Genomic DNA, 27097 nt, shown 5'->3' with positions numbered 1-27097 from the left:
TCCCCACGTCTGCAGATTTGAAGATCTAGTGGATGACTTTTATTTGTCATGGATAAGTGCTAGCGCTAGTTAGCATAGCCACATAGCTACATGTTAGAAAGGTCCTGCTGCAGGCGCCTCTCCATCAGGATCAGATTCTGGATCAGATTCAGAGGGTTGAAGTAACGTGATCTTTGAGCAGCCGTGTATATTCAGCCAACATGTAAACATTAGATCAACGTGCTGGAGAGCCGAGGCCACACCCACTTCCTGAGGGGGCGTGGTCAGAGAGAAAACAGCCTGTTCTGAGGAGGACTGAAGAAGAGGGTTTTTCAGGCAGACCAAAATCTGATTTCGAAGTGTTTTTTTGAGCGTAAACTTTAAAGACATGTTTTGGGGACCTCTTAGACCAATATATATTGATGAAAAAGAGCGTAATACGTCACCTTTAAACATTCATTAATTGTGGATGAAATGGGAAGCATACTATATAAAAATATTTGAAGTAATTTCCCACATCATGCACACGAGCATGACAACCAGCGAATGTCGTTTAACAACAGTGCTCATATTCGTCTGGGATAAATAAACCAGCACAACAAGCTCAGGACATTAAATATTAAAGAGTTACAAATCTAGTTTTAATTATACATTTGTTTAAGTCTGGTAATGAGAATGCTACAGACTGCTGTGAAGTCTTGTATGAACCATGTTCTCACATTAATAAAAGATTTTAAGTATGTGTTGTTGGAGATGCATTGTTAGCTGCCATGTTTCTCGTCTTCATTTATTTACATCTCAACTCTTTTCTTCCTCCTGGTATTACAATGAGGACGTCTGATGGGGCGGAGTGTGAATTAAGGAAGACGTGTGTATGGTCAGCACTTGTATGAGTCCCTTTTTAGTCGGGGTGTAACGATTACTTTTAACAACGATTCAATATGTATCACGATTTGTGGTTGCTGATATGTTTAAAGGACGATAGATTCATTTAGAACGATACGATTCCAAACGATTCAGTGACTTGAAATCGATTTAGTAACTTTTTAGCCAAAAATTCAACCAGTGTGACTGTGACATAAATACCTTGATACAGGACAGTCCTAGATTCCTGTTGTTGCCATGATGTTTTTCACCCCAGCCAAGTTTTGGCCTAAGTCTCTGACTAAACATGCTGAACGTGTCTGATTGGTAGATTAACCGCAGTGTTTTTATTCCGCCCTACGTCCACAATAACATCACACACATCTGTGATTCACTTGATTTTTTTGCCAAATTATTTTTTTCATTTTGTTTTTGCCAAAAAATTTTCAAAAGATTTTTTTCAAAAAAAATGTATCAAAATTTTAATTAAAAAATAAATAAATAAATAAATAAATAAAAAATGTTTGTCAATTGTTTTTTTCAAAAAAATAGAAATAAAATAAATAGAAATAAAAAATAGAAGAATTTTTTTCTTCAAAATTTAAATTTTTCAAAAAAATAGAAATTAATTTTTTTTCAAATTTTCTTTTGTCAATTTTTTTGTTTGTTTTTTTTGTCTTTTTTTTTGTCTTTTTTTGTCTTTTTTTTTGTTTTTTCCATCTGTGATTCTCTTGATTTCTCTTTCTTTCATTAGTTTTTATTTGTTCTATCTTTTTTGTATGTGTGTGTACTTTTCAAAAGAAGAAGCTGGGATTCTCTTTATTTAGCAGCTTGTAACAGTAGTCTTCTCTCAACCCAGCGTGAATGCGTCTCTCCCGGTGTTACGGTTTTAAAAGTGACCCTGTAAAGAGACCTTCAGCTGAACATGTCAGTGTTTGTGGAGTTTACACAGCTGTTGAAACACAGAGGGAGTTCCTGGGAATGCAAACTAGTTTAGTTTTTATTAAGATTTCAAAATATCCTCATCAGATATTTAATGATCGTCTAAAGACGTTTATGAGGGATGCATCCGGCTGAAAGTCTCCAGTTAACAGGGTCGCTGTTTAAACCAAAACACCGGCGGATCTCTGCCACGGCTTTTTGAGTTCAAAAGGATTTTAAAGCCGTGTTGAAACGTCTTTGCTACTCGCGCTTATCTCCTCTGACGTGTTGATTCAGTGAATCCATCTGTGATGAAATATAGCACCATCTAAAACAGCGCCAGCTGAGTCTCTTCATGCTAACAGGCTAACTGTTGTGTTGCTCATAATGGTACCTGAATGTCCGTCTGCTTCTATGGTGTCATCTGTGATGAATGGCATTCGTCTTTGTTTTACTGCCCTCTACTGGTCTGGTGGTGTAGTGCATTTACTTTTTTTTCCCTCCATATGTCACTGGCCTGATTTGCACAATCTACCCGGGACTTCAGCCCATGGAACTCTTGGTCGAAATGCACCTTATTAACAGAGGTGAGAACATTTCAGTACTGTTCATGTTCTGACTTCTCTTCTTAGGAATAAATGTAAGAAAAATATGAAGGACATGTCGGTGAATGAGGCCTAAACATTTGTGTGATATATGTCGTCATCTGTGTGTTCATGTTTATGCATGTGCCCCTGTTAATGATAATCGCCTGCTTAACTGTCTGTGATTCACTGCAATTTGAGTGTTATATATTTGAGCATGAAGTAAACTCAATTTATTTTTTACAATAAAAGGAAAAAAACAGCAGCATCGCTAACGGTTTGTCGTCACTATATTTGACTGCACAGTCATATATATTTTATGGGACAAAAGTTAGATAAAGAGAGTCACAAAAGAAGGATCGGCACATCTGGCAGCATCCATAAAAACTGCACAGCTCTCTGAAACTTCTCTCATAATATTAATCTGATTGGATGGATGATTTGACACCAGAAGTTTTAAACAAAACAACGTCTGTCGTTTTTAAGTTTGATAGTTCGATGCAGAGTTACAGCAGCTTTGCTGTCGCCTGAATGAAAAGACAAGAAATAAAGTAACACCTCCTCAGTGTTTCACAGCGTTTAGCGTCTAGAGAACTGATAAACACGTTCACACCTCAGCACTAACGTACAGGAAGCAGCTGGATTCTGTTTGACTGCAGCTGTGCTTCATACTGTGCTCCTCCAGTCTCTCTTCTCTGCTCTCCATCACACCTGCAGCTCTTATTAAGACAGGGCATCTCTAACTGGTGTCATTCACAGTGAAGCAGTTACTGACACGTCCTCTTGGCGTCTCCTAAAGATGCACAAGTTGAAGGAGCGCAGAGAAGAGATGTAGATGTGCAGCAGTGACAGAGCTTCAGAGTGACTTGGACGGACCTCCCGTTATCAGCCATCTTTTTCCCTGCCTGATACTTCTCTCATCGCAGACACCGAGGTCACCATCTAACATCCATCTCTCACTTAAACTCTGTGTCGCTCTCTAATGATGTGATGCTATCGCTTATGGTAATGAAGAGAATGTCAGGGGAAATGAAGAGATGCTGAGAGGCGGACAGAGAGAGAGAGACGAGGGAAAAGAAGTAAACAGAATAATATGAGGCAGACGGAGAGAAAGACAATAAAAAGAAAGGAACAGATGTAAATAAATTAGATGCAGATATTAAAGAATGAATCTGACAGTCTCATAGAAATAAGTCACTTGTTGCATATTAGCTCTGGCGTGCGTGCGTGCGTGCGTGCGTGCGTGCGTGCGTGCGTGCGTGCGTGCGTGCGTGCGTGCGTGCGTGCGTGCGTGCGTGCGTGCGTGCGTGCGTGCGTGCGTGCGTGCGTGCGTGCGTGCGTGCGCATTTGTCAATCTGGTATCATCTATTTTGGTTAATCTGCACAAAACTGGAGTTTTACTAATGATGAGACTGAGATATGACTTTAAGGTTTTTTACTACTTCTGTAATAACATGATTCCACTGAGCATGAAATACATGGAGAGGAGGAGAGAGAGAGAAGGGGAGGGGGGTTAGAGAAAGGACGTGACAGATAGGAAGACAGAGGAAGTGAGAGTGAGGAAGGAGAGGAAGTAGGAATGGTAAATGGTAAATGGACTTTTTCTCAAAGCGCTTTTACACTACTCGTCACATTCACTCATTCATACCCATTCATTCACTCACTGATCGTAGAGGCTGCTATTTAGTGAGGGACCATTAGTATTAGCTTATTAGCTAATCTCAATCATTCACATTCACACACCTCTGAACAACAGAGGGAGCAATTTGGGGTTCAGTGTCTTGCTCAAGGACACTTTGGCATGTGACTGCCGGAGCTGGGATCGAACCGCCAACCTTCCACTTGATAGACAACCGACTCTACAGACTGAGCCACAGCCGCCCGAATGAGGAAGAGAGAGGAAAAAAGACAGAGGGAGAGAGTGAGAGCAAGTGACAAAGAAGACAGAAAGAGGGAGAAAGAGCAAATAAGAAAGCGGAAGTGAGAAATAAGGAAAGGGGATGAGAGGAGAAGAGATAGGAAATGAGAAAAAGGAAAGGAGGGGAAATGAGAAGGAGGTAGATATAGGAAATGAGAGAGAGGGGAGAGAAAAGGAGACAGAGGGAACAGGAGGAAGTGGGAAAGTGGAAGCGAGAGGAAACTAGAAAAAAGTTAGAGAGGAAGTAAGAAAGAGGAAGTGAGACAGAAGGAGAGAGGGAGAGGAAGTGAGATGGAGGGAGTGAGAGGAAGTGAAAAAGAGGAAGAGAGAGGAAATGAGACAGAAGAAGAGATAGGGAGTTAGAGAGATAGGAAGTGAGAGAGAGGAAGACAGGAAGTGCAAAAATGCAAGAGAGGGGAAGGAGGAAAAAGGAAGTAGGAAAGAGGAAGAGTGTAAGTAAGAAAGTGGAAGAGAGAGGAAATGAGAGCGACAGAATGAGAGGAAGTGACAAGGAAGAAGAGAGAAAGAGGAAATAAGAGAAAATAAGAAAGAGGGAAAGGAGATGAGAGAAGAAAAAAGAAGACATACCAAAGGAGGGGAAAAGAGGAGTAGGAAGCGAGAGGAAATGAGAAAAAGGAAGAGATGGGAAATGAGGAGGAGGAAGTGAGAGGAAATGAGAAAGAGGAAGAGAGAGGAAGTGAGAAAGAAAGAGAGGAAATTGGAAAGAGGGAGAGATGATGTGAGAAAGAGAAAAAGAGGGAGAAAGGAAGAGAGAGAGATGATGTTGATGGTGCTGCTATGAGTGATAAATAAGTTATCTGGTGAAGAGACTGCTGAAGGAGAGGAGAGGATAATTAGAGAATAAGAGTCCCGGGGTCAGGATGGAGAAGGTCTGTGTTTATTCCATCTACTAGTAAAATGTCCTCAGAGACTCGGGGACAGAAGTCAACTACCTGACTCACAGTATGCAGACACGCAGTCAGGAAATCTGAATCAAGTATACCAGCCATGAAAACATCATGATCTGGATTAGACAGGAGTGACATCCAAACCATGAGAGACTTCTTTCTGATAGAGAAGTAGTAGTCATAAAGTTCTTTACTGAATCATGAATGTGAATGCATATTGGTAACTAAAAGATGAAGCCACAAAGGACAGCACTGACTGCAAAGGACATGACCTTAAAAAATCTGCCTCTTGCTCTTTATCGTAAGGATTTAGTTTTTTACGTTGTTATTCAAAGTCCCTAACATTGAACTGGTCGCTGTTATAAAGGTTTCATTCAGTTTGAAGGGAAAACACTGCAGAAAATATGCTAATCTGGTGTTTAAGGCATGATAAAACACCACAAACTTGCTCTAGTGATGGCTGAAGAGGCTCAGCAGCGTGGACTGAGAGCTGTCCATGGTGCTGAAATAACAGACTTCAGAGATGATTGATTCACACAGGAAATTAGACGTTAAACTCAAACTTCTTCAGCACTCAGATGCCTGATGTGACCTTGCTGCGTTGCTCTTGGTTTTACACAACAGGATGAGTTTGTAAATATCAAATATAAATCTCACTTTCAGGGATTTTTAAGATCTCCTTTTGAGTTCACATGCATGCAACTCATTGGCCTTGTTATATGTGATTTATTTGGCTGGGGTTCTTTTGATCCAAATGTCAAGGTGACTCACTGGTTCCTGTTACATAATGCTATTTTCGTGTACGAGGCCATATGTGTGTGTGTGTGTGTGTGTGTGTGTGGCTTCTTTGATCCTGTGTTTGTTCATGAGTACACACACTTCTCTCCGATGTAGGTGAACTTCAGCGCAACGAGCATACTCACAGGAGAGCAGAGAACAGGACAGAGCAATGTCTGTTAAGGTCAGGTTAAGTGACGCTGTACACTGTAAGCTATAGTTTCATGTGTGTGTGTGTGTGTGTGTGTGTGTGTGTGTGTGTGTGTGTGCGTGCGTGTACCTGCAAACAGAGCACTGCCTCTGAGGCTGCAGAGCGGTGAACATGACGATGACAGAGTAGTTCCTGGGTGGAGCCTTGACAAAGCGACGGAACTTGTCCCCGTTCATCCGGACGACCGAACGGCGAGAAGACCACTCCATCATCTGGTCAACCTTCTCTGACAGCACGTTCTGAACACACAGACAGAGAGAGAGAGAGAGAGAGAGAGAGAGAGAGAGAGAGAGAGAGAGAGAGAGAGAGAGAGAGACAGAGAGACAGAGAGAGAGAGGGCAACAAGGCTTGTTAGGATTTTCAGATTCAAACACAAGCATGATTCCTGTGAGCGTACCATTTGAAACAACTTTAAGCTCTGACTCCATATTTCCAAGATTACATACGCTGTACCTTCCACCGTCTTGTCTGCCTTTCTGTCCTTGACGCACATGCACACCACAGTAGTGGTAATCAGGGTCAGCCGTGATGTCACCTGAAAAGCTATGCCCAAGCAGTATCATGGCTAGCCGGCTAAGGAGCTTGAAAGTTTGGGAGCATTTTTCCAAAATAAAAGAGAAGAATCTGCAATGCAAAGAACTTGCCCTCCATGGTAGTACGATGGCGATGCACGAGCATCTGAAAAGGAAGCACGTCGTGGCTGATTCAATTTCAGACGAAGAGGGACAGTCGTCTCGGTAAGCTAATTGGCTAGTTAGCTGCTAACATTAACGTCAACAGTGAGCTATTTACTTAACAGTGACGTCATGTTTGAATAGGAAATGTGATGACGCTAATATTCTATAACGCTACGTTACAGTGCTAAAAAAATACGTTCCTCTTCAATGGACAACTTTGTTACCATTGTGCCTTCATTTTATTTTGCAGTATCACATAAAAAATGTCAGAAATGTTGCTACAAGCTGCAAAGTTCATTAAAAGTTGAATGAACTATCATCTTAATTGTCTTTATTTGTAGTTAGCACATACCTTAAACACTTCAAGATGGAAACCAATGATTGTTATATAAGAGCAGCTGCATGCTGCTGCGATAAGCTGCAATTTAAGTATGATCTGATTAGTCGACTAATCACATAAATAATCGGTGACTAGTCGATTATCAAAATAATGGTTTGTGGCAACCCTAATACCAAGTCCTGGAAGTTGCAAGGTGGGACCTCCATGGATCAGACTTAATTTTCCCGACACATCCCATACATGATTGGATGTATTAAGATCTGGGGAATTTGGAGATCTGACATTTGCATGCATTACTGTTGCGTTATGAGCACCATAAGTGGTATTGGATGTTTCACCCTGACCGGTCTGCAGCTACCATTAAGCATCCCAATGTGAGCCCTAGAGCTCTTCTGTTGGATCACACCACACAAGCCAGTCTTTCCTTCCCATTAACATCACTGAACCTTGGCAGTCCATGATGACCCTGCCTTTCTGGAACCAGTTTCAAGGAAGTACCGACCCAGTGGACTTAAGATAAGATAGTCCTTTACTCGTCCCACAACGGGGAAATTCAAGTGTCACAGTAGCAAAGTAGACAGTGCAAAAGAAATATATAAAGCAAACAAGAGCCTATAAAGTAACTTTATAGTTAATTATTAAAAAGTTATTAGCAATTACAATTAAAATTAAAATGAAAGAGGTAAAAAATAAGCATATCTTACATACACACTCACATATATATATATATTTTTTATATATATATATAATATTTGTTAGAGTCTGACCACTGCAGGAAGAAAAGACCTGTGGTATCTCTCCGTGAGACACAGCGAGTGAAGAAGTCTGTCTCTGAACGAGCTCCTTAGTGTTGTTATGGTCTCCTGGAGGGGGGGTGACATGTTGTCCATCAGAGAAGATAGCTTTGCTATCATCCTCCTGTCAGCCACCACCTCCACAGGGTCCAGTGGGCAGCCCAGGACAGAGCTGGCCTTCTTAACCAGTCTGTTCAGCTTCTTCCTGTCAGCAGCAGAGATGCTGCTTCCCCAGCAGACCACTCCAAAGAAGATGGTTGATGCCACCACAGAGTCAAAGAAGGACTTCAGAAGAGCCCCCTCCACACCAAAAGACCTGAGTCTCCTGAGCAGAAAGAGTCTGCTTTGTCCCTTCTTGTAGAGTGCATTGCAGTCCAGTTTATTGTTCAGGTGAACATCCAGGTACTTGTAAGATTTCACAATCACAATGTCGGTTCCCTGGATGTTCACTGGTGTGGGAGGAGCTCTTTGGTTGAGCTGGAGGTGGTTTCTCTGGCACCAGACTGCAAAATAACTTAATATGGCCCCTGATAAAATCCCACTCATCCTTACATGTGTCCATTTTTCCTGCTCTTAACACGTCAAATTCAATCTGCTGCCTCACATATCCGACCCACTGACAGGTGTCACTGTAGAGCAATAATCAAAGACACTCACTTCACCTGTCAATGATTTAGCAGGTTTGTTGCAGTATTTAGCGCTGTGTAAGATAGTTAAAATTTTGATCTACTTAAAATATTGTAACAGGTTGCATCAGTAATCCAAGATAAAGAATAAATGACAGATAAAACACAAGCAGGATGATAATGGGTGATTTTGTTGCTTTCAAATGTAGTTTTGAAAACACAACTTCTCATAGAGTCTGTATATACAATTCCTCACACACCACAGCACCTGTACTGGGAGTTGAGCCACCTGTGGTAAAGTGACAGCACAAAGAAGCTGCAGTGACATCCTGGCACACTCCTTTGTTCAGTCCCCTGATATCACCCGGCGTCCCCTCTGAATAAATCAAACCTCTGACTTTTCCTGCCTGAAAATCAATGTTCCTTTAAATTCCAGATCTCAGCTTCTCGCTCACCTGCTCCGAGACTCACTGAACACTGGGGCTGCTTTAAAAGTCCAAGGCTGATACACACCAAGGTGTTGTTGTATGCCAGTTACTAAATCTAAATTTTAATGGGTCTGACTCCTGGCCTTTTTTGAATAATGGAGTGCAAACAAAGAATCTGGAATACAGCAAACCGAGCCATTATTTACCGAGGAGAAGGCCTGACTTGGCAGTCTGGGTGTGTGTGTGTGCGCACAGGGAAGCCTGACTTCTTAGCGGTGTTAGTGTGTGAATTGTAGGGAGGCCGCTGTTGATTAAATCCAGCACGGCTTAGCGTAAAGGTCACAACAGAGTCAGCGTAGGAACACAACTCCAAAGGCAAACATCGCTCTGTGAGCATGTGTACACAAACACACCAACTAGTGATTCTGCAAGCTTTCTAAAGCTGAACTGCTTATAAAGGCAAAATCATACAGCGGGGAATGGTAATGATAGAGTGTATGAATACATGTGTGTGTGTGTGTGTGTGCGTGTCCACCTACAGTAGGACTGTTTCAGGGTGAAGCCCTCAGCAGGACGCGGCCTGGTTTCTAACATCATATTTGCCGAACTTGAGCTCTGAACTGATGAGTGATGAAATACTGAGCCTGCTGATGAAACGCTTGTTGTTTTCCAAACTCTGCTGATCAGAATGTGCAGAGAGCGCTCTGCGAGGGGAGCACAGTGCCATTAATACCATTTCTTTTTTTCACACAGAGCTAAATCTGCACTGAGGGTCATGCATTTTTCATTAAAGAGGTGTCAACCATCTCTGCATATTTAACATCGTCTCTTGTCTCAGCTTATTCCTGCAACAACCTGTACAATAAGAACACAAAGAACTAACTGTAGGATGGAAACAGGATGAATGGAGCGTGCAGTCAGTGAACACTAGGGGTGACCCCAAATATTTGAATATTCGACGATTCGGTCTGAAGAGCCTTAGTCGACTGCCAAACTCATAGTTGAACATCAGCATATGAAACGAGGATCATTCCATTCAAACTATGGGGGCACTCAATGTCTAATTTTATATCATTTCCTGTTTTCAGTATAAACCATGTCTCATATATCCTATTTTGGTAACACTTTATATTAACTACACACTTTTAAGCATTAGTTAAGCATTAATTAAGCATTAATTAATACTTAACTCATCATCTGTAAAGCATTCTTCATACATTAATACTCATTTATATATCATGTACAAACACAGTTATAAATGTTTTATTATTCATGAATATGACTCTCTATAATGTGTTAACTAACTCTTTGTTCATACTTTATAAATGATGGATTCACCAATTACAAATAAGCTATTATGGTCATTATAAACCAGTTATAAACACATTTACAGGTTACGATTCGGTAACACTTTACAATAAGGGTCCCTTAATTAGCATTAGTTAATGCATTATTAAGCATTAATTAACAGTTTAATAATAGTTTAATAATCGTTATAATGTATTACCTAACATTAACTAACACATTAGTTAATGCATTAATAAGCAGTGAATTAATGTCCACTGCTCAGAGTTAATTAATACATTATTAAGCATTAATAAAAGTTACAAAACTTAATTAGTTAACCATTAGTGAATGCTTTCTGGACGCTTATTGTAAAGTGTAACACATGCATCACTTAGGTAACACATTATAAATGCTAAACTGCCTCATTAGCATCAGCATAAGCATAAGCATAAGCGTGTGCATCACTTTTAAGTGTCCTCTGGAAACACTTCTGTTGTGTTGCTGTCTATTTGCAGCGCGTTTTTCTAATGTATTGTGTTGTGGTCTTTGCATCGCGTTTTCTAAATGCTGCGCATGTGTTGTCAAATTGATGTTTTGAAGATGTGAAGATGTTTTCTTAATTTTCTTGTGTTTTGTCTTTTTGCATGTGTTTTCTTAAGTTGCAGTGCTGTGAGCTCTCAGGGCCACCGTACTTCTCTGTGCCAGTTGAGATGTTATCTGTGATTATCTGTTTTATTCTAAATAAAATGTGTTGAATTCTTTATATGTGTTGCTTCAACTACATTTCAACTCATTTTGCTTCAGCGTATGTGTTACCTAAGGGATACATGTGTTACACTTTACAATAAGGGTCCAAAAAGCATTCACTAATGCTTAATTATGGTTAAGTAATGCTTATGAGGCAGTTTAGCATTTATAATGTGTTACTCAAGTGATGCATGTGTTACACTTTACAATAAGGGTCCAGAAAGCATTCACTAATAGTTAACTAATTAAGTTTTGTAACTTTTATTAATGCTTAATAATGTATTAATTAACTCTGAGCAGTGGACATTAATTAACTGCTTATTAATGCATTAATAATGTGTTAGTTAATGTTAGGTAATACATTATAACGATTATTAAACTATTATTAAACTGTTAATTAATGCTTAATAATGCATATTAAACGCTTATTAAGGGACCCTTATTGTAAAGTGTTACCCATATATCCTATTTTGGTAACACTTTATATTAACTACACACTTTTAAGCATTAGTTAAGCATTAATTAAGCATTAATTTATAATTAACTCATCATCTGTAAAGCATTCTTCATACATTAATACTCATTTATATATCATGTACAAACACAGTTATAAATGTTTTATTATTCATGAATATGACTCTCTATAATGTGTTAACTAACTCTTTGTTCATACTTTATAAATGGTGGATTCACCAAATACAAATGAGCTATTATGGTCATTATAAAGCAGTTATAAACACATTTACAGGTTGTGATTCTAACATTTAGTAAGGGTTAGTGAACACCTTATTACATAGCAAATTATGATTAATTAAGGTAGTCACAAAGGACTTATAAGCTGCTTGTTCATTGTTTTGTGAGCTGATCTAAAGTGAGGACTTTTTTTCCTGACTAATATAATGATGTGTTTTTGTTTATTTTCATGGATGAATAGAATTTAAACATTATGATGTGCAGGTGTTACGACTGCTGTAATTTCAGTGGTTATTAATTTGATTTGCAGACACTGAAACATTGTTCAGATAAATCATGTGCAGTGCTCTGAGCTCATTATGTCTATTTATACAAACTTATTTTATAATCATCACCTCTTTGTTTTTGCGTGCAATAGATAAAAAAAAAGAAACGTTTCATATCTAGTGTCTCTGTCACTGTAAGCTATGATCTTCTTCATTGTAAATGGTTATGTGTGTTATCGTCATACGGTCACCATAATGCAGACTTTGGGTCAGTGAAGAAAAAATGTATGACTTTCCTTAAACTTCCTCTTTAATGACAATAAACTTCCACACTTTAAAAAGGCTCCATGCTGAGCTTGCTCTATCCTAACTTAGCTCTGCCAATTTGCCTGTTTACTTCCATATGTATTATTAAAATCTTCATCCACTGAGCCAGCTTAGCCCTAACTTTCTCATCTAGGGTACAACATGCTTCATACCTCCAGGTTTCGGCTGCAAGCATGCATATTTCTGCCGGTGTCGTCTGGGCTGAGGGGCCTTTTATGCTGCGGTGTAACAAAGAGGAGCTGTAGTTCAAAAATGTCTGCTCAGTCTGCAGAAGATTCACTTGAGTTACAAACGTAATGCAAAACAGTGGCAGCGTTCTTTTCACTCTATGCACAGTGACTCTTCGTCTCTGCCTCTTCATCTGCGTCACTCTTTCTGTGCAGGAGCTGGTTAACACTGGCTCAAGACAGTAGCTAAAAACAGGGTTTGTACACTTTTTTTCATGGTCAAATTCAAGTACTTTTCAAGGACCTTTAAGGTCAATTTTCAAACTTTTTCATGTACTGTAAGCAGTTGTAAATTGCATTTAAGGTGATTGAATCAAGTCTCGATGAGAAACACCGTGTTGTGCCTTTGTATCCAGCGGGAGAGCCTCCAACTCCGGGGCCGCTGGCTCAGGCAGGACATTGTATTTTTAGACAAGACCTGACGCCGACCAACCGCGGCCATGCCATAACCTGCCCCGAGCTATGCACACCCGAGCGAGCAGGATGTGACCCTGGTGGTGAAGCTTTCAGCAGTGTGTCTGCCCCCTGGTGGCTGGCTGCAGTATAGGTCAAAAAATCTGTCTCCCCCAAACTTTAAAGGGGACATATCACGCTTTTTTCATCAATATATATATATTGGTCTAAGAGGTCCCCAAAACATGTCTTTAAAGTTTATGCTCAAAAAAACTCTTTGAAATCAGATTTTGGTCTGCCTGAAAAACCCTCTTCTTCAGCCCTCCTCAGAACACTCTGTTTTCTCTCTGACCACGCCCCCTCCGGAAGTGGATGTGCCTCGGCTCTCCAGCACGTTGATCTAATGTTTACATGTTGGCTGAATATACACGGCTGCTCAGAGATCACGTTACTTCAACCCTCTGAATCTGATCCTGACGGAGAGGCGCCTGTAGCAGGACCTTTCTGAAGGATTGGTCACAGATTTAGTGTTTCTTGTTGTTTTATTTATCAATATGTAGACGTGTGTCTTGGTACACAGCTACGAACATGTAGCTATGTGGCTATGCTAACTAGCGCTAGCACTTATCCATGATAAATAAAAATCATCCACTAGATCTTCAAATCTGCAGACGTGGGGTGTAAAACCGACCTCTGCCAGAAAGGCAGCAGGACCTTTTATGAAGGATTGGTCACAGATTTAGTGTTTCTTGTTGTTTTATTTGTCAGTATGTCGACGTGTGTCTTGGTACACAGTTACAGCTACAGCTATGAACATATAGCTATGTGGCTATGCTAATTAGCGCTAGCACTTATCCATGACAAATAAAAATCATCCACTATATCTTCAAATCTGCAGACGTGGGGAGTAAAACTGACCTTTGTGTTTATTAAGACAGCCTACAACTAGCATGCCTCCCTCCTAAGCTCCTTGTTAGCACACATTTGTGCAGGTAATGAAAAACAGAGGAGGGGTTGAGTTGTATTTTATACAGTCTATGGGCTGAACAAGCTCCGAGCTCTGACTCCGTGACAGACCGGATATTGTTGTTACGTTGTTACCTCTTTTTCCTGAAAAGTTTCTTTTTCATTAGTTATTAGAGTTTAAAAAACGGGGTTTTACTTCCTGGTTTCCTTTGATTCACAGCCGCCGTAGAGTGAAACTTCAAAGGACACACAGCGTCTTGTGACGTTACGCTGTAGGGCGGAGCTTATTACAGTGGCTTCACAGGCTCTGGCTGCAGAATGGCGGCGCCCAGGAGAGGGATTTTTTGGCTTCAGAACCGTACAATGGGAAGAGGCGGAGCAACGCTGTCCATTTTTATTTACAGTCTATGAGTTCACACACTGAGGGTGACAGCGGTACAGCTGCTGGGAATCATCACACCACCTACACGTTATATGGCACAGCGCTTCTACATCACACATGCCTAGCATGTAGCATAAACAGTTGGTTAGCATCATATGACAGGAGAGTGCCGACCCTCCCATAGTGAAAAGTCTGATCTCTTTTTTGCAGACTTTGCAGCAGGCAATGCGTAGGTTTGCTCCACGTCTTATCCATAGTTTATATTTATCGTTTTCAAGCATGTTGGTCTACACACTGTCCTCTTGGGGGCGACTTCACATCACACATGACGACAGACCAGCATGTCACACACAAGAGCCCATCAGGGAGAGTGCTTATTCTTATATTTGACTATTTTATTTACCTCCATTGAATCGATCTGTTGAGTCAGATTGCTGTTAATTGTGAAATACCGTTGAAACCAGAAGTTTACATACACTGTATAAAAAGAGAAATAACCTTTTTTTTCTCACTATCTGACATCAAATCAGACTAAACTTTTTTTGTTTTAGGTCAGTTAGGATTGCCAAAATTATTTCTTTTTGCTAAATGTCAGAATAATGAGAGAGAGATAATTTATTAGAGATTTCAGTCTTACTTTCTTCAAAGTCAAAAGTTTCCATCCATTTCCCTAGTATTTTGGTTTCATTGCTTTTAAACTGTATGACATGGGTCAAACATTTTGGGTAACCTTCCACAAGCCTCTTACAGTAGTTTGCTGGAATTTTTGGCAGTATAGTTAGTGTCATTGTCCATTTGGAAGACCTATTTGTACCCAAGCTTTAACTTCCTGGCTGATGTCTTGAGATGTTGCTTCAATATATCCACATAATGTTCTTTCTTCATGATGCCATCTATTTTGTGAAGTGCACCAGTCCCTCCTGCAGCAAAACACCCCCACAACATGATGCTGCCACCGCCATACTTCACAGTTGGGATGGTGTTCTCAGGCTTGCCATCTTCCCCCTTTTTCCTCCAAATGTAACGATGGTCATTACGGCCGAACAGTTAAATTTTCATTTCATCAGACCACAGGACATGTCTCTAAAAATTAAGGTATGTCCCTGTGTGCGTTTTCAAACTGTAATCTGGCCTTTTTATGTTGCTTTTTGAGTAATGGCTTCTTCCTTGCTGAGTGGCCGTTCAGCCCATGTCGGTGCAGGACTCGTTTGACTGTGGACAATGACACTTTCTCACCAGCTTCAGCCAGCATCTTCACAAGGTCTTCTGCTTTTGTTCTGGGGTTGATACACACATTTCACACCAATAAATGTTCATCTCTGGGACAAAGAAGCAGTCTCCTTCCTGAGCGATATGATGCCTGGACATTCCCATGCATATGATTGTTTGTAAAGATGAACGTGGAACCTTCAGGTGTCTGGAAATTGTACCCAAGGATGAACCAGAGTTGTGGAGGTCGACAATTCTCTTCTTGATATCTTGGCTGATTTCTTTTGATATTCCCATGATGTCTCACAAGGATGCAGTGTGTTTGAGTTGTGCCGTTAAAATACATCCACAGGTGTGCCTCTAATTAACTCACTTGTTGTCAATAAACCTATCAAATGCTTCCAAAGCCATGACATCATCATCTGGGCTTTCCCAAATTGTTTAAAGGCATAGTAATCTTAGTGTATGTAAACTTTAGACTTTGAAAAAAAGTAATACTAAAACCTCTAATAAATTCTATCTCTTATTATTCTGAGATTTAGCAAAAACAAATAATTTTGGCAACTCTAACTGACCTAAAACAAAAAAAGATTAGTCTGATTTGATGTCAGACAGTGAGAAAAAAAACGTTATGTCTCTTTTTATACAGTGAATTTCTAACTTCTGGTTTCAACTGTATATATGATTCAAATTTCCAGCATTTACAAACACTTAGACCCAAAATTCAAGCATTTTTCAAACCTTGAAAACACAACATTAAAATGCAAGCATTTTCAAAGATTTCAAGCACCCGTACAAATCCTGTAAATACTAAAGCACAACACCTCACTGCTGCTGCTGCTGCTGCTGCTAATCAGGCACAAAATCTCACTTTCTATCCCACTCATTGGCTGCAGATACACCGCAGAGATGTGGACTCTCCGGAAAACTGCCCAGAGACCAGATCAACAGAGACAAACAACAAAGAACAGAAGATAAAAAAGAGATCCAGACAGGAAGTATGAAAGGAAGAGAGTAGTATGATGTGTTTATGCTGTATCGCTTGTTAACTACAGACGATGCTCTCTCTCTTCTGTAATGGGCCATGTATAATGAAAGAGGAGGTTTTCTTAGAAACAGCACAAACACACGAGTGCGCACGTCCACCTGAGGAAGTTTCTTTTGTGTCTTTAATTTATCTACCGAGAGTTTGCCCGTGTGCATTCGGCCCCAAAAGGAGATCTGTCAGTCCTGGATGCCAATCACACCGGCAGTAATGATGCACTGAACTTCCTCGTGTCCTCACAAACACAGACAGAACACAGAGCTGAACAAACACGGAGGAACTACAGGTGAGGGGAGGCATGAAGGTTAATAAAGGTGAAGGAAAACAACACAGAGCAGAGATCAAGTCAGTTCAAACGGGAATATAAATGTGATTATAATATGCTTTTAAACCAAACGAAGGGGCGCTTCAAGAAGCCCGATCATTACTCTTCTTTTCTTTCATGCACTCAGGTTTTATAAGTGAAAGCAATCCAGGAAATGTTCACTTCAATCAAGAACAAATCACAAACTAGAACAAATATACTGATTTGTTTGAAGAAGCTTTGGAAAAACAAAGACTTAAAAGGTACAGTGTGCAGCAATAAGCTACAGGCAAACTAGAAACTCATTTTCATTTTTAGTGGAAGACGAAGAAGAAGAAGAAAGAGGCTCTTGTTGTGCACAACATAATTTGTATTGATTGATGTTTTTGATGGTAAATACTTGACTAAAGGGGGATTATACTTATCATGCATCACTGGAGCTTCTTGTCCTCAAAGGCCACCGTAGCTTCACCCACAGGAGGGGTGAGTAAGGGAGCATTTCAATCCAGACTCTATCTCCTAAATATCACTAAATACTTACTACACACTGAACCTTTAAACTGCTCCAGGATTTGGATTTCTGATCTGACTCACATCAATCGCAATTCAACAGCTCTGAATACATTTGTTGAAATACCAGAATATAAAGGTTATTTTTTTGTTTTTGTGATTGTTCATTGTTAGAAAAATGAAAAAGAGGCACACAATCCAGGAACATGTGGCTTAAGTATATAATGGCTGCAACGCTAATGCAGACCTGTTATAGAGACAGACTGTTACAGCCAATAGGTTTCTATTCTAGTCAATGTGTTAACTTCCACTGGATCCACTCTGTTGCCTTCCGGGTGCGTCTCTGATCCGGCAGGTCGGAGTCCTCCGGATCAGATACACAAGACTTCTATTTCTGCCGGATGCCGGAGCACGACTCATCAATCTCAACAGAGCAGATGGAGCGGGACAGGAAGTCAGGTTTCACCAAAACAAAATGAAAACATCCGGTTAATTTTCAGAATCAAACACTCTGTGTTATCACCAGATTGTATTTCACTTAACTACAACAACAAACCGTCATGATGAGCGGAGCCAGGCCTGGAGTCAACAGGTCAGAGGTTTTCAGAGGACCAGAAAGACAACATGGATGAGGAGAGGAGGAGGAGAATCCTTGATTCAGTGATTACCACGAGAAAACCTCGGTCACGTGACTCCAGAGGTCCTGAGTTCCTGCTCCGTTCTGAATTCTGAAAACACAACCGGTGCGTGTTGATAGGAGACGGATCGGACACGGATCTGGTGGAAGTCCCGGGTTATACTACATGTGCTGCGGAAAGTGATGCGTACTCTAGAGCAGTGGTTCCCATAGTTGGGATGGGGACTCCCAGGGGGGTCAACAAATGCCTTCCAAAAAAACATAAAAGTAGAATAATAGAAATAATCCCTGTGGAGGTGGTGGCTGACAGGAGAATTATGGCCAATCTGTCGTCTTTAATGAACATTTCTTTCCTATATATATTCTTGTTAAATTTTTGTACTGTACACTTTTTTACAACATTTAACCACCCCAGGATAATGGGGTCTACAGTCTAACTGTAAATTTGGAGGTCAGGGACTAAAAAGTTTGAGAAGTTCACATACTGCTGACAAACTTTGTAATCAGTCCCTCCAGGATTTCGCAGGATTTTTTTGTGATTGTTGCGTCCCAAAAAGCCTGAATTTGCGACAGCTTTTTGAAAAAATTGCGGTGAAAGTTGCGATTATTTTTTTTTGCTTTTTTCCCCCAATAACATCTCAGGGGCAAGTAAAAACGCTAAATTACAGTTGTTTTTAGAAAACATTCTTGATGTGGCCGCTGACTGTATTTTGATTCTCTTGATTCACAGAAAAATGCCATGAAAGGACTGTATTGCACATTTACGACGGTCCCTGAATGCACCTCGCAGCGACAGATGCAAAGTCAGTTCACACCACTCTGAAATGAATCTGCATCTTTGATGACAAGGAGTTGATCAAAACTTACTGAATGTGTCTGATGTATCACCAAACTGGATTAAATCAAGCTGTAGATGCAGAGCTTTTTACGGTAACCACGGCAACAACGTCAAACATCAAATAGTAAACAGACGTCCCCCGGTTGTGTCTTTGTCACTAACGCACACCGGGGGTAAAAATCCTCAATGAAGATGAGACAGATGCATGGAGGTGAGGAGAGCTGGTTCATAAAGCACACCTGCTGCAGGTAGAGACCAAGCTAACACTGAGCCCCTCAATCTATAAATAATAACGTTGTCATGGTCACTTGTCCTGCCTGCTGTCCCCTCTTTTCAACCGTTCTCTGTGCGTGTTTTGTTGTTGAAAAGTGACGATCAAGTGAGGACTTATGTTTATGTTCCAAGGAAGTCAAATTGATGACAAAACTGATGACGTGCAGGGACTGAGATTGAGGTAATTGGTCAAATTTGCGGGAAAGTTGCGGTGATTGTAAAAAATTGCATGGCCGCGATTTGCGTTGATAGTTGCGATTGCGAAATCGCAACTTCCTGGAGGGACTGTGTAATGCAGCTGTTTGAGTATTATCCTAAATGTCCTGTAAAGCATATTAATTTGGACACAATGTGAACAATAAATATTTATTGGGTTTTAATGTGCGGCTGTGTTGTGGATGCTGTGAAACGGTGGACATTAACGTAAATAGGTAACTGTGTCGTCTGTAAAAGTGTTGAGCTTCTGTTACCAGCAGAAGGATGACAAACACGACCACAGATGAAAGCAAGACTGAAGAAGAACCCTGACCTTGTACGACAGAGATAATTAGGAATAAAAGTTTCCCCACTGTCGATGATAGATTTCCTGAAATGAAAGTCTCTGTCAGCGGAGGGAAACCCATCGTTTGCTGTCTGTCGTTGATGACTGCATTTACACAAAATGATGCCTGTAAAACACAAAGCAGTTAAAAACTCGTCTGAGGGGCAGTTGATGTGCAGAGCTCTTTAAATACCTTATGTTAGACCTTCAAGTGACTCCCAAACATCAGTGTGATGACTACCTACTTTACCTGACCCACACACACAAACATGCACCCAACATAAGCACCTCTAACAGCCAGGACCATTAAAACATTTACTTTCAACCCCGCTGAGCTCAGAGGGCCATAAAATGAATCACAGCTAGGTCGCCCATGTGTGTGTGAGTGTTTGTGTGTGTGCATGTTTGTGTAACACACACAAACAGTGTGCATATACACTATACCAAAAGTATTCGCTCACCCATCCAAATGATCAGAATCAGGTGTCCTAATCACTTGGCCTGGCCACAGGTGTATAAAATCAAGCACCTAGGCATGCAGACTGTTTTTACAAACATTTGTGAAAGAATGGGTCGCTCTCAGGAGCTCAGTGAATTCCAGCGTGGAACTGTCATAGGATGCCACCTGTGCAACAAATCCAGTCGTGAAATTTCCTCGCTCCTAAATATTCCACAGTCAACTGTCAGCTTTATTATAAGAAAATGGAAGAGTTTGGGAACAACAGCAACTCAGCCACGAAGTGGTAGGCCATGTAAACTGACGGAGAGGGGTCAGCGGATGCTGAGGCGCATAGTGCAAAGAGGTCGCCGACTTTCTGCACAGTCAATTGCTACAGAGCTCCAAACTTCATGTGGCCTTCAGATTAGCCCAAGTACAGTACGCAGAGAGCTTCATGGAATGGGTTTCCATGGCCGAGCAGCTGCATCCAAGCCACACATCACCAAGTGCAATGCAAAGCATCGGATGTAGTGGTGTAAAGCACGCCGCCACTGGACCATAGAGCAGTGGAGACGCGTTCTCTGGAGTGATGAATCACGCTTTTCCATCTGGCAATCTGATGGACTAGTCTGGGTTTGGAGGTTGCCAGGAGAACGGTACATTTCGGACCGCATTGTGCCAAGTGTGAGATTTGGTGGAGGAGGAATTATGGTGTGGGGTTGTTTTTCAGGAGCTGGGCTTGGCCCCTTAGTTCCAGTGAAAGAAACTTTGAATGCCTCAGGATACCAAACCATTTTGGACAATTCCATTCTCCCAACCTTGTGGGAACAGTTTGGAGCGGGCCCCTTCCTCTTCCAATATGACTGTGCACCAGTGCACACAGCAAGGTCCATAAAGACATGGATGACAGAGTCTGGTGTGGATGAACTTGACTGGCCTGCACAGAGTCCTGACCTGAACCCGCTAGAACACCTTTGGGATGAATTAGAGCGGAGACTGAGAGCCAGGCCTTCTCGACCAACATCAGTGTGTGACCTCACCAATGCGCTTTTGGAAGAATGGTCAAAAATTCCTATAACCACACTCCTCAACCTTGTGGACAGCCTTCCCAGAAGAGTTGAAGCTGTAATAGCTGCAAAAGGTGGACCGACATCATATTGAACCCTATGGGTTAGGAATGGGATGGCACTTAAGTTCATATGTGAGTCAAGGCAGGTGAGCGAACACTTTTGGTAATATAGTGTATCTTGCTTTACACACCTGAGTTTGTTACTCACTCTGAAATGTACAACCTCACACACACAGATCCATGTGACTCCTTCTTACTTAGGTGATCCTCTTCCCTGAAAACACTCAGTGTAAAGAGGGAGAACACAAACAAGGTAAGGTAGGGGAAGAGGAGGACTCATGGGTGTTAGCCATTTCGGTGCATCCCTAGTATCTTCGAATGGTAAGAGATGTCTGCTGCATGAAGATATCTAGACTAAGGTGGTCAATCAGCTCTTAAATTCCAGGTTGTTCTTGACCTCCTGGTTTAAACCATGCGGTCTGCAAGGTTGGCTGGAGGTGTTGCATAAAATAATTTCTCTGCCTGTATTAAAAATATTTAATGGAGGAAATCCTTTGACCTGTCTTTGAGTCATTTTCTTTAACAGCCGACCGAGGAGTTTGACACGAGAAGTGCTGAGGAGATTGTTTCTGGACTAAGTGGTGATTATGTTTTACACTGCACTGGAAATTAAAACATTATTTCAAGCCTCCACAAACCACAGGGGGGATTGTAGAAAAAAAAACAGAGGTGACACATCGTGCAAAGAAGTCCCCGTCTGCTTCATACATGCAGACCTGAGACTGGAGCTCTGCTGTGTGGTGAAATTACTGTAACTGTGGTGTCTTTAGGGGCCTTGTAGTCACAGGACGAGGAGAGCCGGGGGATTTGATCAGCGATCAGCCCTCATGAAAAGCTGACAGCGTTTTGTTCAGACCACAATCCCCCTCTCTGAGCACCCTAAACACAAATCTATCGTCAGTGAATGGGCTTCAGCTTTCATCATCAGGCTCCTATACACTTTCTACCAACACTCCCATTGAAAGGGGGATTACTGGAAATTGGCTTCGAATCGCAAGGAACAAAGACTCATCCCTCTCCTGCTCTGTCCCTCTCTCTTGGACACACACACTCAAACGCACACACAAAGGAGTTCCCGGTCTTTTGTTGAAAGCAACAAAATCTTGCAAGTCAATTTCTGGTAATTGTAGTGTCCTTGTGATGACTTGGGGACTTCTGGGTTCAGCTGAAGCATAAATTATATGAACACACATGCGTGACCCATGGAGGTAGAACAACTGAGAAGCAGAGGGATGAGCAGCTTCAGTCAGAAACAAGGTTATTATCATTACCACAAACTAACGAAATAATGAAAACAAGGTGAAAAAACATTTTGGTTAACTGAAATAAAAATAAAAACGAGGCTTTACGAAAAACGATAACTAACTGCAACTGTATTGAGTTTAAAAAAATAACAAAAGTAAACTAAAATTAAAGAGAAAATGTCTTAAGTTTTGTCTTTGCCAATCTATCTCATACATAAACTCAGTATTTTAAGTGGATATCATTTAATTTGTTTGTTTTCTGCCAGTTTCACTTCAGTTGGCGCAGTCACACAAGCAAGCACGCGTCCACACTTAACCTGCTAGCAGAGCGTCCACACTTAACCTGCTAGCAGAGCGTCCACACTTAACCTGCTAGCAGAGCGTCCTCACTTAACCTGCTAGCAGAGCGTCCACACTTTACCTGCTAGCAGAGCGTCCTCACTTAACCTGCTAGCAGAGCGTCCACACTTTACCTGCTAGCAGAGCGTCCTCACTTAACGTGCTAGCAGAGCGTCCTCACTTAACCTGCGAGCAGAGCCTCCTTCCTCACTTTATCTGCTAGCAGAGCGTCCTCACTTTATCTGCTAGCAGAGCATCCTCACTTTATCTGCTAGCAGAGCGTCCTCACTTAACCTGCGAGCAGAGCCTCCTTCCTCACTTTACCTGCTAGCAGAGCGTCCTCACTTTATCTGCTAGCAGAGCATCCTCACTTTATCTGCTAGCAGAGCGTCCTCACTTTATCTGCTAGCAGAGCGTCCTCTTTTAACCTGCTAGCAGAGCGTTCTCACTTAACCTGCTAGCAGAGCATCCACGCTTTACCTGCTAACAGAGCGTCCTCACTTTACCTGCTAGCAGAGCGTCCTCACTTTACCTGCTAGCAGAGCGTCCTCACTTTACCTGCTAGCAGAGCATCCTCACTTTACTTCCTAGCAGAGCGTCCTCACTTTACCTGCTAGCAGAGCGTCCTCACTTAACCTGCTAGCAGAGCATCCTCACTTTACCTGCTAGCAGAGCGTCCTCGCTTTACCTGCTAGCAGAGCGTCCACAGTTTACCTGCTAGCAGAGCGTCCACATTGTACCTGCTAGCAGAGGGTCCACATTGTACTTGCTAACAGACCGTCCTCACTTTACCTGCTAGCAGAGCATCCACGCTTTACCTGCTAGCAGAGCGTCCTCACTTTACCTGCTAGCAGAGCGTCCACGCTTTACCTCCTAGCAGAGAATCCACACTTTACCTGCTAGCAGAGCGTTAATGGCAGCGAAAGTCGGGAGAAAGCGGCAGTGCCCCATTTGGGATTCCTTTGAATATGACTGTGTCTCTGATAGGAGGAAGTGCCTTGTAGTGGAAGGTGATAAAATATGCAGAACATTTCTCAAGGGGGAAAATCCCACCGATCTTAAAGTCTGTTTGAAAAGCTCACACAGGACGGCTAACCTAGCTTACCTTGTCAAGGCAAGGGAGAGCGCCCAGCCCCCTTCCCCTGAAACAGAAGCTAACCCCCGGCCAGGCAGCATGACGGAGCCTGAGACAACCCTCCTGATGCATCGCTTCCCTTGGCGACCCGATAGCTGCTGGTCAACACCATAGACTGTATATAGTTCCCATTGTACGGTTTTGAAGCCAAAATATCCCATTCCAGAATGCTGACATCTTGTAAATTTTCTGCAGCCAGAGTCTGCGCAGAAGGGAACTTATTTGTTTCCACAGTAACAAGCTCCACCCTACAGCGTACCGTCAGTACATTTGCAGGAACATCACAAGCGGCAGGAAGCTTACACGATGCCTTTTCTGACATTTTTGAATCTGGCCCCTATTACAACCATATAACAAAAAAGACTCAAACTAGAACTGAAACTAATAAAAACTCAACTAATCATTTTCAAAAACTAAAAACTAAAATAGCAACCCTCTTAAAAAACTAATTAAAACTAAACTGAAATTGAAAACAAAAAGTCAAAAGGAACTAAAAATGCCAAACTATAGTAACCTTGGTCAGAATTTGGATTTTTGGAGTGAAGAACCTGAAGGGAAAGTAAATAAAGAAAGTACAGTATGTGGTGAGCAGAGAAAGGACTGAAAGCAGCAAACAGACTCTGCAGAGAGAGGGGAGAGAGATGATGACGGACAGCAGTGATGAAGATTGACGAGTGAGCGAGATTTGAAACACAAACACGACTTCTCCTTCGATTCCCTCGCCTGCCAGCGGACCGTCGGAGGAGATAAGTGAAGTCTGGTGAAGAAAGGGAAGACGTGAACATGTGCGTGATGTAAACACGTACGCCGTCACACTCTGATAGTGTGTGTGAGTCAGTCATCCTGTCACTGCTGCTGCTTTTTAGAGTCCCAGCTCCGTGTTTGTCAGCCCGTAATCTACGATTTACAGAAATACTGTGACTTGTCAGCGTTCGGGGATTTGTCAGCTTATCAGCCCAATAACAATTATTTGAAATAAAAGCATTATCCACTTCCTTTGTACACACTTCTCCCTCTCCATCATCCTCCAGTGATTTGACTTCAGATGTATCTTCCATTAGCACGAGCTGCTGCGTCTCTGATGCTTACAGAATATCTAAAGATACGTCTGCCTCTGTTGTTTTTTTTTAGCGTACAGATTACAGCGTCTCTCTAAACCTTGCAGGCTGTGACATTTTAAATCTTCTGTCTCCTTAAGGCGCCTGTCTGAGGCTTCTGTCTGTGTTGGATTCGGGTGTCTGCGGGTTTAATCAAGTTAACTTTTAAACTCGTACAGATGGTTTAAATGTCAGCGAGGTGGAGATTTAAGAATGCTTTTTTTTTTTAAAGCTAGTATGTTAAAATGAGAAATCACAACACGCCTCAGGTGCAGATGGCTGTATTGGATTCTCTCCGGGATAACATCACAGGTTAACAGTTAATCAATCCAGACCTGGACTGAATTGAGACTTTAAATTGCCGGCACTGAAGGGAACTTAACAGAGATGGGGTTGAATAAAAGGTCAGTGTTCTAGCAGCTGAAGCGCGGCGAGTGCTCTACACTAGTGAGGAAATGTCTGGGGAACGAGGTCGAGTTACAGTTTCTCTTCTTCCACAAGACTTTAGAGAGACTGTACCTGTTCCCTTCACCTCACAGCCTTCTGCTTCTGTTTTTCCTCATTGCAGAGACTCACTACAGTAGCATGTAGTCGTGGTCTTAAATGTTGTCCTCTGGCTGCAGGATGCTAAAAGGTTTTAATGAATCAACCTGGACTTAAAGCTGGGGTTGGTAGTCAGATTTAGATCCACTTTTTGTTACACTGGTTAAAATGATCTTTATGTCCTGATGGTAATCAATACATAATGTGTTCTTAAAAAAGAGGTAAGAAAAGCTGCTATCTACAGCCGGAGTAAACCTGGAAAAACACCAACCAATCAGACTTTTTTGGGTCCCAAAATTTTAAACCATTCAAATCCCGTCTTGACGTTCTGCCCGCCTCCTGTGCGTACATTTCCCCAGCCTGCACTCTGAGTCCCCGTCCCCTGCCTCTCCTTCCCCTGACTCTAATTAGGGCCTGTTCCCTCTGACCCGATGAGGTGCTTTGCTCAGGACTGTAGTCCGGATCAGAGTCTAAAAAGCTCTCACCACGGGGCTTTGACAAGCAGAAGAATTAATGACATTCAGTAAGTCCTACAGAAAATGTAGATGTACTGTAGCGTCCGTCCGGACGCTGTAGGGATGACGAGCCGATTCATGAACATGTTGACCTTTAATAACCGGTCACTGTCGGCCGTGATCACGCCAACCAACAAAACAACAATCAATGTTTGAATGAATGAAGAACTTCTCCCCTTGTCTCTCCTCTCTCCAGCTCACACACTCTACACCTCTCCTGATGCCTTCACTGACTGTCAACACTGTAGGAATTAAGAGCATCTACACTGAACACGTTTAACAAACAGTAGAGCTGTTACAGTATTATATATGTGTTATAACTTTTCTCCTGATATCGTGTCACCAGTACAACTGGATAATGCTAGCATGACAGTTGTGAGTGCTAACAGCAGCCATGTTTGTTTGTGTTTTTAACTTTCACTATGAGAATGTTTTGGTGAGGACCAGTTTTGAATCAGTCTCCATCATATGGTCGCAAGTCAGCGGCGCTCGTGCATGTGAGCGGGGGGGGGGGGGCGTCGTTTTGGAGGAGCTCCGATGGAGGAGGGGAGGGGTTAGACGGAGTCCTGAAGACATGCTACATTCAAATTCATGCTAGTTTTCCAAGACTACCAACCCCAGCTTTAAGCTGCCTGGAAGTTCTGCATGATCCATCGTCCTCTTACAAAGAGACTTGAGCTTTTTTTTGCATTTTCTTCTGTGAGATCACATGACATGGTGCCTTAACTCCTTCACAGTGTCTGAACTGTAACCTTTAGTGAGTAATGCATCATTGTTCTTATCTGAATTATTTGTTTTAGAAACCTGAGCTGAAACCAGGGCTAAACCTCGTCCAAAATGCGAGGAGCTGTGCTATAACTAAATATAAAGTGCTTTTGGAACAGAAGTTCCAGGAACTAAATGGTTCTTGTGTCCCATTGCTGGCTGCATTTCAACTGTGGCTTGTCCTGTGGAGATTTTGCAAATCAGGCCAGTGACATCCGG

At 41.8% G+C, this 27097-nt stretch overlaps 1 protein-coding gene across 2 annotated transcripts in view; it reads right to left on the bottom strand.

The window, feature by feature from the left end:
* tusc3 (tumor suppressor candidate 3) overlaps positions 1-27097 on the bottom strand; it is a 136754-nt gene that overhangs the window by 78660 nt on the left and 30997 nt on the right. For both annotated transcript variants that reach the window (XM_034686902.1, XM_034686903.1), the window contains exon 2: positions 6232-6401. In XM_034686902.1, coding sequence (XP_034542793.1) covers positions 6232-6401 — 170 coding nt within the window. The remainder of the gene's footprint in view (positions 1-6231; positions 6402-27097) is intronic.

The sequence above is a fragment of the Notolabrus celidotus genome, chromosome 7 (genome assembly GCF_009762535.1).
Source record: "Notolabrus celidotus isolate fNotCel1 chromosome 7, fNotCel1.pri, whole genome shotgun sequence".
In the NCBI taxonomy this organism is placed as follows: Eukaryota; Metazoa; Chordata; class Actinopteri; order Labriformes; family Labridae; genus Notolabrus; species Notolabrus celidotus.
Note: the sequence above shows the minus strand (reverse complement) of the source record. Positions and strands in the feature narration are given on the sequence as shown.